The sequence below is a fragment of the Rhodnius prolixus genome, unplaced genomic scaffold (assembly GCF_049639745.1).
Source record: "Rhodnius prolixus isolate KJV_2025 unplaced genomic scaffold, Rpr scaffold_8, whole genome shotgun sequence".
NCBI lineage: Eukaryota > Metazoa > Arthropoda > Insecta > Hemiptera > Reduviidae > Rhodnius > Rhodnius prolixus.
This window is the reverse complement of record NW_027411593.1, coordinates 14,274,651-14,287,982: the sequence shown is the minus strand read 5'-3', so window position 1 is coordinate 14,287,982 and position 13,332 is coordinate 14,274,651. Positions and strand designations below refer to the sequence as shown.

Below are 13,332 nucleotides of genomic sequence, written 5' to 3'. Positions count from 1 at the left end.
TAAATTTTTAAGACAATTCTTCAATCAGAAGGAACTTAATAATGAATTTATTCATTTCGTTGACTTTTTTCGTTGGCTTTTCTGTAAACTTCGTAAATACATTCACTTATGTTCATTTATAACTCGATCATCTATTGAGGCTAAATTTTGTAGGACAAGATTAACCTTATATTAATTTTATATTAATACAATGTGCAATAATTTTTGCAAAAAAAATGTAAATATAGTTATTAATAAAAATAAATCTAACCTCTGAAGAAGAATTAAATATAGTTCGAAACGTTCGAAAGATTTTTTTTATTTATAAACCGTCCAAACCTCTTCAACATTCTTTAGAATTACTAGCTTGATAATAATTGAAAGAGATAAGTCGTAACAATTGAATTTTCACTTCAATTTAGCTTTAAACTTATCTGAACTTAATTAGGAACATGACGTAATGACGTTACAAGTGCAGCTAAACAGAACCTAATAAATTACAATGAGGTACGCGGGAAGTTCTGGCCAATGTCCAAGTGCAACTAATGCAATCATGAGACTATTGGCAGATCAATCTCTCTTTCTCCTTTACGCCCACATCCACCACAAACTTACAAGAAACCAACTATTGATAAGATAATGTGTCAAGTTAAGACGATATAAGCCAAAATGAGGGTTATACAGAAAGTATAAGTCGAAGGCACAGTATAGTATAGACACCCGGACCTGATGTCTAGCAGGAGTAAGACACAATTCGTTAAGGGTATGAGAAGCGACAACCAGGCGCCACTATATCTCTCAAGACTTTAACTCAAACCACTTCTGACCCTTTCCTGCTTCACCAACACCGCACACCATAGGGTACCCCCGAATCCATTCATTGTTCAACATACAGATATATCCATACATCGGTTAGAAAAACCGGAAACCTCCTAGCACACATATTTCACCTAAAAAGAAAAGAAAAAAAAAAAGATCTCGCGAGGTTAATAATACACATACATGCACACTTCGGTCTATATTCACGAGCCTCTAAACCACATTGTTCCCTTGTAATGTCCTTCTATTTCTTTAACTTTATTCTATTTTTACATTCACCAAAGATAAAAACTGGGGTGAAGGTTCTACGAAAAGGATATCCCTGCAGATTCTAGGTTACTGCTTGTCGTCACGGTAAAAGATCTCAGGATTCCTGAATATCCTACTCCCTTGTCTTCGCTTTCTTTCTTCCTTTCGATTCCTGCTTCCTCTTCCTTGTATTTATATATATGCAGATGGTACCAGTTTTCACAGGATACTATAGTTTCCTTTTTCTTTTTTTTTTATTCCTTCCTCCAGTTCGCTTGCTCAGCCGAATCATCCTCTGTTTCATTTTTACAGGAAACAAAGGAAACCCTCTTTATTCATCAAGGTAAATAAATTCATCTAGAGCGGCTGTCAGAGATCAGCGTCCTAGTCCGCGCACAGTAAGTAAGATCCCTATAAACCTTTAAATATTTTATGGATATATGGTATTTTCTTTGAATTTTCTCCGTCTAAAAAATAAAGTCGAACGAGATCATCCTGTTTGTTTTGATATATGTTAGATATTGTTTACTTGTTTAGAAAATAATTACTTATTTCTGTATTTTTCTTTACGATGAATAGTTTTAGTGAAATATTATTGAAAAAATTGTAATATTTTTTTGTTTTTTTCTCCTTGCTTTCTCTTACTATGAGAAAGAAGGTAAAAGGAAGTATTGCGATCGTGCCAAATATTTCTATTTCGAGTCTTTCCCGGGAATATTCGATTTGTGGTTTCTCAAGTCCAACAAATGGCTTTTACAAATTGGTCTGTGGTCTATTTCCCCCCCCCCCCGGTGGGGCTTAACTTTCAACTACTAAGTTGATTGCATAAAACGGATGCCAGCCATGAGGGATAGGAACGTAGGCATTTGTTGTCCAGTATACTCCGTCCAACAGTCACCAGAAAGGAGCATCACAACATTAGTTAGAAATCCATCCAATTAGGGAGCAGAATTTTAGAGATACCGCAAACTAGTTTAGATGCGATTAAAACTAGGAGACAAGGTGATTCAATCTCTCATTGTTTTATAATGAAATTTGGAGAGTTCGTTTAGTTTATTCCATGGAAATCTGTATCTCCCTGAGGACAAGGAATCTTAAGCCAAACAATACTAGAGGAAATAGGACATGCCACAAGCAACAGTTGTTGGTAGATGTGGGTAAGGCCGCTTTCGTGGAAATGGGACGCTAGCGCAGCGTGGCCTATCCAAGACCTGGTATCAGTTTAGAGGATCTGTAGTCTGCTAAAATGAAACAGAACTGTTCGTAGACTGGCCTAGGAACTCCATAGTTTAAACTAGGAACACTTTACAAATTAAATGAAAAAATAGCGATACTCTCATGAACGGCTTATAAAAATTTCTCTAAACATGATTTACTCATTGCACATAGGCCATTTGTTCATTGTTTACGGGCCAACTCTGTTACGTCCACTTCTGAACGAGATTGATAGTTGAGTATTTCTCTGAACTGTAATTTCAGCAAATGTACGGACTTATTACCCAATTAAATACAAAATTAGTGTTAAGTATCTCATCAAAATTCTCAATTTTAAGGAAACTGTCAGATCGAAAATGCTATTCCTCTAAATCGATTTTTAGCATTTTTTTAAAGATTCTGTCAAAAAATGGAACCTTTAAAGTGATATTTTTATAGAACTTAATTACGTCAACTGAGAAAATAGAAAGCCGATTTGCGTATTCAAACCAGTTTTTTTTTTTAATTTCTGAGCGTCAAAAATCTTCTCTTTATGAACACATTTGTCAAAAACTGGATTGATAAACACGATGAGTTCTGGAATTATGTACTTAGTTAGAAGCTGGTCAAAGATTTCTGTAAAAATAAAAAACATCGCTTTTTAGAAGTTGTATTCTCTTAGGCCGAAGCCATACTGATTAGGATCATTGCTCAATGTTGCTCAGGTTGGGCACAGGGTGGGAGTAACGAGGTAGCTGGATACATTTAACCATCCTGATTAGCCTGACCTTTTCTCTCATTCTTAAATCATCGGATGACTGGTTTTGTCAGGAGACCCTTGAGATTTATTTTCTCTTTCAAATTCATGTTATATAAGCCATGTACCAAATTCATGTAAATGCAAGGGGATATACTCTAATAATAAATGGATGATAAAGTGTGAAAAGTACAGATGCTGTTAGGGTATGAAGTATAGCCTTCGTCTTGATATGGTAGGCAATTCCATATCTTTCCCACTTTAATTTGATAGCCGGAGTATTCCAAGATTGTATTCTAGGCCCAGTTTTTTTGTAGACAGTATTCTCCGATCATCTTCCTTTAGATGCGTAGTTGCATTATCTTCTTTTGCTAATTGCACTCTATTAAATTGCAATTATCACCTCCCAAAAAGCCGAATCTTACAATACTTTGTCTCTGCTTTTATCTTCTTTATATCGGAAGCTGTTAGGTTTTCGTTACACTAACAATGTGACACAAATTGGCCACTTTTGTCCTCAAAGTGATTTTGTGTAACATCCTCCCTTGTCTTCATTGATCTTATGAAATTTATCGGAGCTTTTTTACTTTATCATATAACTTTGGTATCAAAGAATGGACGATACGTGTTAGCAAATTCGTAGCAACGAATTGAAGGGAAAAGACATTGGTGGAGGCAGTATGACGCGCCTTAGAGGCGGCAAATCTGAAGTGTAGTAGAAGCGTGGGCTGTATATCAGCAAAGTAAGATGGGCACCGCCTTCTTGAGAGGTGGCCCTGGCACTTGAGCTGCTGGCGGCAAGGAATACAACAGCGGGCTCCTTTACATAAGAAGAGAGACGTAGAAAACTTATCGTGAAAGTGTAAGGTAGTTTGATATATGGTATTGTGGTAGCGGTTTTGGAGGCAGAAGGGGGGTGTTTTGTGGTGGCCAGGTCGTCCTGCTTGAAGAGTTATTAGCTTGAAGTATACTCGCCTCTTCCTCAGCTTGCTTTATGACTTGTAAGGAAATAGTGTTATAGTTTGCCGAGAAAGATTTCACCATCCTTACTTCCAACAGCTCACTTCTTGTACTTTCTTCTTCTCCTTCAGTACCCATAACGCCTTCCTTCCTTATTGCAAAACCAAACGTCTCCATCTAATATTTATACCTCTTACTTCTGCTTTTTTTCTGCCCCAAAACCCAGTCTCCTAGCACTTCTTTACAAGTCTGTCTGCCGCCCGGAGGTCTGCTAATTCCAAACTTGGTGACACTTTAATGGGTTGCCTTTACCTTCTTACTACTAGGGTTAGTAACATATCCCTAAGTTTGCTATATAATTCTTTCTCTTCCTACTTGAACCAACATTTAACATCGCCTCCATTATCCTCTCAGCCAATCATTGATGTTATCTTCTTCTATTTTCAAATTTATTTCCTTTTGTCACTTTTCTACAACATTTAATTGAATCCGATTTTATATAAATATATTTACCAATATTACCGTAGAATAATAAATAATTCTATTCGCTAGCAAAATAAGTTAACGATAAAAGTAAGTTGAATGATATTTTACGATTCCATAATTTTTAAAAAATTAAAGTTGCATCTCAAACATGCAGAATATTAGAGGTCGTTACTCCTTTTTTGGAAACCCTGTCGAGATGTAAGAAATAAAGGCTCTTTAATTTTTTTATAGTTCGTTGAAACATCTTGAATTAATCGAATGTATACTTCTGAAGCTATTTTTTTCCGTTTATATAACAGAAAAAGAATATACATGCACTTCTTCTTCGACGAGTTACAGTCCACCCATGTACGTATCTTGGCTACACAAGGAGCATTTATCAGTTTGGCCAATCCTCTGCAACTGTCCTCCAGTTGGGAAGCCCGAGTTTTTTTTTTTGGCATTGGCTTCCGCCATACAGCCAGCATCGTCTAGGTGCTTATCACTAGGATATCACTCACTCTCCATTCTTACTTATAGATATAAATTCACTTCACTCATTCATCCCTCTACTATATACAACTATTTACTCGTACATAAAATACAGCTAATGGATGGATCAGTACTCTATATTCCTGCCATCCTTATAGCTTAACCGAAATTAAAATCATAATACTTCTCTAATCATTTTCTTCCATTCATTCTAATCGGCTATAACTTTTAAATACATTCATATTTCATTGCTAGCTCTGCTATAGCTTTAAGCACATAGATGTTGGTGGAGAATATTATGTCTTCGTAGCGAAATGGTGCATCTAAATACCTGTATACGTCGTCAAACATTCGTTTCCTTTCCACCACATATCCCGAGTTAGAAACAAAAACTTAACTATTAAATAAAATATTCTTTACATTCATTACATACTCGCTTCTCTCATTCAAAATCGAATATAAAACAGCGCTACCTTACTTACGTGATAAATAAATAAATTTATAGTAAATACGTAGCTTCAAAGTTCATTATTGGATAAAGGTAAGGTAAAATAATATGTATTTCATTGTGGCACTTATTAGGATAGTATAAAACAAAGTAAAGAAAGAATTTGTACATGAACCATAAAAAGAAGCTGTAAAAAAAATTTGAAATAATGAAAAGACGAAACAGAAATTGTAAATAGTGATAATACTGGTTAGCTGGGAAAGGCATCTTAAGTTAGCACATAAATTTCTTTGCAAAGAAGCATTACATTTTACTGGTCATATTAAACAGTTACTTGTCAATTCGTTTTTTTATGTGCAGTTTGTTGGTAGAAAAGGGGGACTCTAGTCACCATAGTGAGAGTATATTTAAGTTTTATTGCATTAACCCTTCATCATTTACTACCAAGAATGTCTTTTTATCAATGTAAAACTATTTTATGCCCATAAAACTATTTATTATTTTCTGTGTGTACAAGTTTTATTGTTATAAAGCAAATTTGTGTACAACATTTTAGCGATTCATTTGTGCGTTACATTTTCATTGGCTTTCAACATTTATTTCAATACTGAAGACTTTCCTTCATATAGAATATAATAATTTTATATTTATTCTCATCCCCCTTTGTTTATATAATTTATTTTGTTTGTTACAGAATTCAATACGACACAATCTTTCGTTGCACAATCGTTTTATGCGTGTACAAAATGAGGGTACTGGTAAATCATCTTGGTGGATGATAAATCCTGACGCAAAACCAGGGAAATCGGCTAGAAGAAGAGCCGCTTCCATGGAGACATCAAAATTTGAGAAAAGACGAGGAAGAATAAAAAAGAAAGTGGACGCGATTCGTAGCGGCCTTGAAGCAACGCCCAGCCCTAGTTCATCCGTCTCGGAGAGTTTAGATCTTTTTCCTGAATCACCATTACATGGTTTTCAACTCAGGTATTTATTCTCATATATCATTATTATTAATAAGATTAAATATAGGATTAATAATCCTAAAGGATGCCGCTGTAATCCAGAAGAATGATCATTAACTCAGACATTGACTTAGATTCAGTTACTGCGTCGAAGTACTAGTTTTCTTCTCCAAAAATATGCATGTTTAGAGCCTTTGTATAATAAATAAATTTGCTGTGAGCCACTTACATGGTTGGGTCATAACTCAGTTTACAGTTGTTTACAACTTATTAGTAATTAGTAAGAAATTTTTTCCTCATATACACTGCACTTTACTAAGAAATAAGCTATAGTTTATTTGTGTACAGATCCATAAATATAGAAGGTATTAGGGTTGAAATTTTTTTGGGTCATACGTAAATAGCTCTGAAATTGCGCCCGCTAGTATGAGATTTTATCTTCTTAAACTCTCTACTTTACTCAGTTATAAGCCATAGTTGTTTAGTTTACAGATCCATAAATTGAGGAGATATTAAGTGTTGAAATTTGTTTGGGTCATGACTTGCTCTGAAATTTCGAACGCTATATTTCACTCAGTAAACAACATATTGGTAATTAGTATGAGATTTTGTTCTTTTATGGACTCTACTTTACTCAATTGTAAGCCGTAGTTTTTTAGTTTACAGATCCTTAAATTGAGAAGATATTTAGGGTTGAAATTTTGTTGGGTCATAACACGCTCTGAAATTAAGCCCTCTATATCTCCCTTTGTAAACAACATATTAGTATATATTTTAGTTCTCATATACACTACACTTTACTCTGTTGTATGCCATAGTTTTTTAGTTTACAGATCCATAAATTGAGAAGATATTAAGGGTTGAAATTTTGTTGGGTCATGACACGCTCTGAAATTAAGCCCTCTATATCTCCCTTTGTAAACAACATATTAGTATATATTTTAGTTCTCATATACACTATACTTTACTCTGTTGTATGCCATAGTTTTTTAGTTTACAGATCCATAAATTGAGAAGATATTAAGGGCTGAAATTTTTTTGGGTCATGGCACGCTCTGAAATTACGCCCGCTATATTTCACTCAGTAAAGAACATTTTAGTGTGAATTAATTCACAAACACTATACTTTCTTTTAGTACTGTTTACTTCTGTTGTTAGTGGCTTACTGGTGTAACTTTTTCTTTGTTCTTTCTGTTATAACAGTCAATTTTTTGAACACGGTATATAGTAACCAACTCAATATGGTATACTTATCATTTTGATTTTTAAACTTTTTTCAGATAAAGTTTACATGTATAAACTTAAGCTATCTTTTTAGAATAGTTTTCTATTTATTTATTAAGAAATTTTAAATCTGTTTGGATGATACAATAACTAAATAAGAAGATATGAGAAGTAAATAAAGCGTGGAAAGCGGAAACACTCTCGGGATAATACTTGAATAGCTGTGATCATCCTGAAGGAGATCTCCAGAGTCACTGGCCGCTTCAGTTGGCGCAAATCATTGTTGTGCATAGGAGAGGCTAGAGGCTGTATGAAATGACCTTTTTTGGATATTGTTTAAATTCCAATAAAATTTAATCATGTAATAAGTAATTTGAAAAAGTTGTGTGAATGTTCACACCATTTTCGTTATATAAACATAATTGAGGTACAGAAGATTAATAAGAGTGCTATTGAGAAGCAGAAGATTCGATGAGTAAATGGTAAGCAATAATGGAAGAAGAAGAAGAACACGTTGTAGTAAAAGTTAAGGTGTTGTTATTGGGAAGACAAATAAAAGCTTACACCAAGCACAGTTAACAACTCTCATATCTAATACTACTACAGTAATAATAATAATACAGTGTCGGGTAAACACTAGTAGTGAGTGGTGAATGTATGCATGTGGTAGAGCTGTGAGACACGTTAGAGCACACATGGACTACACTGACATATACGAGTACAAAATACTGTCAGAGTAAATAAGGATAATTTTTCTTATTGCTTTTATTTATAGGGTCGTAAATGATTCTCTTTTACTATATCCTGGTAATTCTCTTCTCTCTTGTTCTCTGAATTTTTCACTGGAATCTACGTATACGCACATTTAGACTTAAGTCACCTCTTGCTGCGTGATTTGAATCAGTTGGGTCTTCTAGCTGTACAAGACAATTTACCTCAGCAATAATATTATAATTTGGTCAATTAGTTGTTTCTATTAAATGGAATAATTACTTTTTATGTTAAAAGTAACGAAGATAATAATGCAGTTATTCCAACCCTTTAGCTGCAAACTTGTCTTCAACTACGCTATCCTCCAATCCTCAAAGACGGCTGAGACGCCGTTGGCCCTGTGACCAACTGGGTGACCAATGGCGGCCATCACTGGATGACCGTCATTCACGTCTGCCACGCTATTCATGTACACTTATCGCATTTACTTATTGTACCCTGTAGGTACAGGTGTAAATTACATTAAAAGGATAAATTTTAAAAAAAAAGTATATAATTAAAATGTTAAAATCGTACAATAAACTAAAATAGCACCTCAGTTTAGAGCTCCACTTCAACCCTTTCTTACAAACTAGCTAAAACCAATGTTTCATGGTAAAATGTTAACAGTTTTTTTGGGTGGTTCTCTTGAAAATGGATCTCTCTTGAAATTGATTCCATTGCTTTTCTCTCTAAATTTGAGATTATAAGTTACAAGAGTTTTTAATTAGTACAAGATAGAAAGATGGAGAAGTCATAGAGCTTCATGAAGTGGTTCTTATATACAGCTCTATTTTAAGCTCCTTGCCAACTCTTTTATATGCTGCTCACACTTAACGTTGAAAAAAATGTATAAAATTGTAATAATTAAGAGTACGAAGGGAAGGGATTAGCTCCCTTGACCCTGGGTTCGAATCCAGCTAATGGCTTTCTATAAGCTTTTTACAGTTCACTGACCGTTAATGGACAGTGTTGTCTGTAAAGTGAGAACACTGTCCACGGAGACCAGCAGTGCACTGAATAAAGCTCCAGTATGACTCGAAAATGTCCACATCAGAATTTTTAAAAATAGAGGTGTTTCTAAATGATTTAGCTGGCACTGATTTTTTTCTTATTAAATAACAAGCCGAAGGTTTAAAAAGTTTTTTTTCAAGGTTGTCAAAACCTGGCCAAAAATAATGATTTTGCAATAGTTTTACTACAAAAATTGGTGAAAGCGAACAAGAATTTTGTTGACTGACTACCTTTTAAATTTAAATGGTGTCGTAAAAATTATTTCTACAATCGCACCTGTAGATAGGACATACATTTGCTAGAGAAGCCTAGAGGGGATTGTAATAAAATTAGAAAAACTATTTGGTTAGGAAAATTTTCCTGCTACAAATTCCATTGTACCTTTTAAGTTATTTATACATTTAATTTTTATAGAAAGTTCGTTGAATAGAAGGTTTTGTAATCATAACCTTCAAGGATACGAACCTTCCTCTAGAGTGTAGCCTGGTCAGTAATTTTATAAATATTCATAGGGCTCCAGGATCTGACGGTATCCCTCCAATACTTATAAAAATAAATTGTGCTAATGCCCTTCTGAAACCTCTTCATATAATTTTTAACCAATCTTTGAGAACCGGTTGCTTTCCAGTAAAGTGGAAACTATCCCATGTTTCTTCAATCTTCAAATCTGGTGATAAATCTGATATCAAGAATTACCGACCTATTTCTATTCAATCATTCTTTCCAAAAATCTTTGTAAGTATAATTAATATTTCTTTTATTTGATGTAAAATCTACTGTCACCAATCTACTCACGTATCAAAAATCCATTCTTGACTCTTTTGTTAATAATGCCCAAGTTGATTCCGTTTACACTGACTTTGCCAAGGCTTTTTATTGTGTTCATCATTGTATTTTACTCGCAAATTTAGAAGCTTATGGCATTCATGGCAAACTTCTTCTTTAAATTCGCAGTTATTTGATTGGAAGAACACAAGTAGTGAAACTAAAATCTTTTAAATCACTTCCTTTTCCTGTCCTATCTGGGGGCTCCTCAGGGTTCTCATCTGGGGCCACTTCTGTTTAACTTATTTATTAATGACATAAAGCGCAATCTTCAAGAATCTCCTTATTTGCTATTTGCGGATTACCTTAAACTCTTTTTGTCAATCTCATCCCCGCATGAATGTAGGAACTTGCAAAAGGCATTGAATTCCTTATCTTGTTGGTGCCTTGAGAATTGTTTGGATCTGAACTTGTCCAAGTGTAGTGTAATTTCCTTCACTAGGCAGCTTGACCCCGTGTCTTATGACTATACGCTGAACGGATCTTTGCTGGTTAGGGTACAGTCAGTAAAGGATTTAGTGGTTGGCTTGCAGTTGGAAAATCCCTAAAGAAACCCTTATCTATTCCGATCTACAGCTCACTCTCAATATTCCTCCACTTGCCACCAGAATTTATTATGATCTCTCTTTCCTCTGCAAACTTCTCCATTCTAAAATAGACTGTCCTTACCTTCTTTCTCTAATTTCTTTTAATATCTCATCCCATACTACACGACATTCTTCTCCATTCAATATACTGTAATGCAAACATAAGTAATTACGTTTTTTACTCCCCCTATCTTTCGTATGATGCGGATGGCCAATCATTTTAACTTAGATTTCTTTGGCACAGATATACAAAATTTTCTAAATAAAGCCAGTTGTCAACCGTTTCTTTGAGTTATTTGTATTGTATAAATCTGTATAATAACCTCTAAAAGGTAAAATAAAATGCTAATGCCTAATTATAAACCTAAATTATAGACTGAGAACTATTTGTATTATTTGTTTTAGTCCCGATTTTCGTCCAAGGACCTCATCGAACGCATCATCTTGCGGTGGTCGATTATCGCCAATACCTTCCGTGGAAACAGACTGGGGTTATTATGGACCAGAACAGTTGGCCGGCAGTTTAGAGCAGACGATGAGACTTGGCCAACAGCAACAACAACAACAACAACAGCCTGCGCAACAACAACAGTCCGCGCAACAGCAACAGTCGCAACAACAACAATCGCAACAGGCTAGGACACGTCCGACGGGCGGGCCGGGTACACCGCAAGATCTACCGCCTCCTGGTGGCTTTGCCTACCCTCCGCCGCCTCCTTACAGACCTGCCCCGCCGTATATGGCACCATGTCCGGTCCATAGGCTACCACAACCTTGCCATACATGCGCTGTCGCACCTAAACAGGTATCACTAGTTTTTCACTTCAAATCGCTCTTTTTATTGTTTTGATTTTGTTCTGTACAATATACTTGGCGGATGTTTCCACTACAAAACCAAAACTGCAGACCATGCAGTTTCTCTATTACTTTCTCCTAAACCTAAAGAGAATTATTATTACGGTTAATTCTGGTTTTTAGAAAGTGAGTTTACATCGACAATTCAGTTTTTGGGCCCTCTGTGTGCGATGGAACTTTTTTCTTTTTCTTTTGACACATGGGCAGTCGTCGCAGCTGTATTCCACTTTGATACGATTTTCGCTTTCGATAATTTGGTTGAGTGTGGAAATCGATTAATCCCTAGTGCGACATTCGAGAAGCAAATTTCGTGGTTATCTCTAAACTTTCCCATATTACGAATAGATAGATGTAAAAGACACTTTTATTTATATCTTTTCTGGGGATAGATGAGTTTTTAAGTGGTTCTTCTACCTTATAGTAGGAAAGAAAATGAAACTTAATGAAAATGAATAAAAACAGGTAAGTCTTACCGTTTGAGAAAATATTGTGTAACTGTTTCAATTTCAAAACCTTTAAGGCAAATATCATTATGATTCTAAAATGAGAATTTTACTTTATAGCACTAAAATTACATTTTTAATTTAGTTTGTATAGATTCCGTTGATAGGTAACTAATCTATTTATAGAACTATCCCTAATTGTCTCGTATAATTGACTTTAAAACTTTTCTTACCAACCAACTCTTTTAATATATAATTCGTACTTTTAAAAGTCCTTATAATAAACGCAATGGAATAAATTAAATTTTAATTACACGCATGAAAATTACTTATTCTAATGATTTTTTGAATTTTTTAAAAAAAACAAGCATTTTTAAACATTAACTCACACGATATTTCTTTACTACTATCTCCATGGTACATTATTGGTGAACTTATAACAGACTGAATAAATTCCTTTAGTTTTTGTCTTCAATGTTATTATCAGGTCGGTTAACTAACTGAACCCTAAGTCTGTTGCCACTTCTACTTTGAAATTGCATTTTCTAATGGCAAGAAATTCCGAAAAAGGCAGCTGTAGATTCCATTCCATCATTCCTCTGTTGCAGATCCGTGTTTTATATACAACATCAGTTCTCCTGGTAATCTTACCAGAAAATTGTGTCCAAAGCGGTGACTTCATTTCATGAAGCGGTGATGGGGTATTGCTTTGATGGTCTTATTAATTCTGGGAAGATCAAAGTTGGCCGCCCTTCTAGATCTTGTTGACTTGCTCTGTTCCTCGTATAGTCCCGTATCTTGTAGTGATTTATTAGCTACGATAATAAAAGTATTGTTACTTTTTTTAAGAATTGTGTTTCTTCTACGTATGATGTCCACCTGCTACAACTTTTCGTTAAAAAAAATCAGAGTATTTGCTTTGTATTAAGCCTTAGGATGACGGGATTGGGAGTAGACCTGGCATCAATTTACCTTTCTAGCTTTAAACCTTCTTAATCCCAAAGATTTGAATTTTTATATTTCCATCAGTTTGGCAAGCACACTCTGAAAGTGAATTAACATTTTTGAACTATAGGGTTCATAATGGCCATCTCATGTTAAACCTTAGTAGATGGAAATGAGGGATATACTGAGAGGTAAATCTTTTAAATCCCTTCATTAGATTTAATCTGCTGCCATATTGTTATAACTCGAAGCGCGTTTTTCTGCATTTCAAAAATACTTTACACTACGATTGAGGATTGGTGGTAATAGGCTTCCTGCTTAAGTTACATTTCAGAGCAGTGACTCGTTTTACAAACTCGTTTAG

General features: G+C 34.8%; 1 protein-coding gene across 5 annotated transcripts in view; it reads left to right on the top strand.

Annotated features, from left to right (window-relative positions):
* The window catches only part of foxo (forkhead box, sub-group O), a 271,361-nt gene that overhangs the window by 240,299 nt on the left and 17,730 nt on the right, over positions 1 to 13,332 (top strand). For all 5 annotated transcript variants that reach the window (XR_012456874.1, XR_012456877.1, XR_012456875.1 and 2 more), the window contains exons 2-3: positions 6,058 to 6,347; positions 11,131 to 11,530. Coding sequence is in view for 1 of the 5 variants with exons in the window: in XM_074122988.1 (XP_073979089.1) it covers positions 6,058 to 6,347; positions 11,131 to 11,530 (690 nt within the window). In the remaining 4 variants the exon portion in view is untranslated. The remainder of the gene's footprint in view (positions 1 to 6,057; positions 6,348 to 11,130; positions 11,531 to 13,332) is intronic.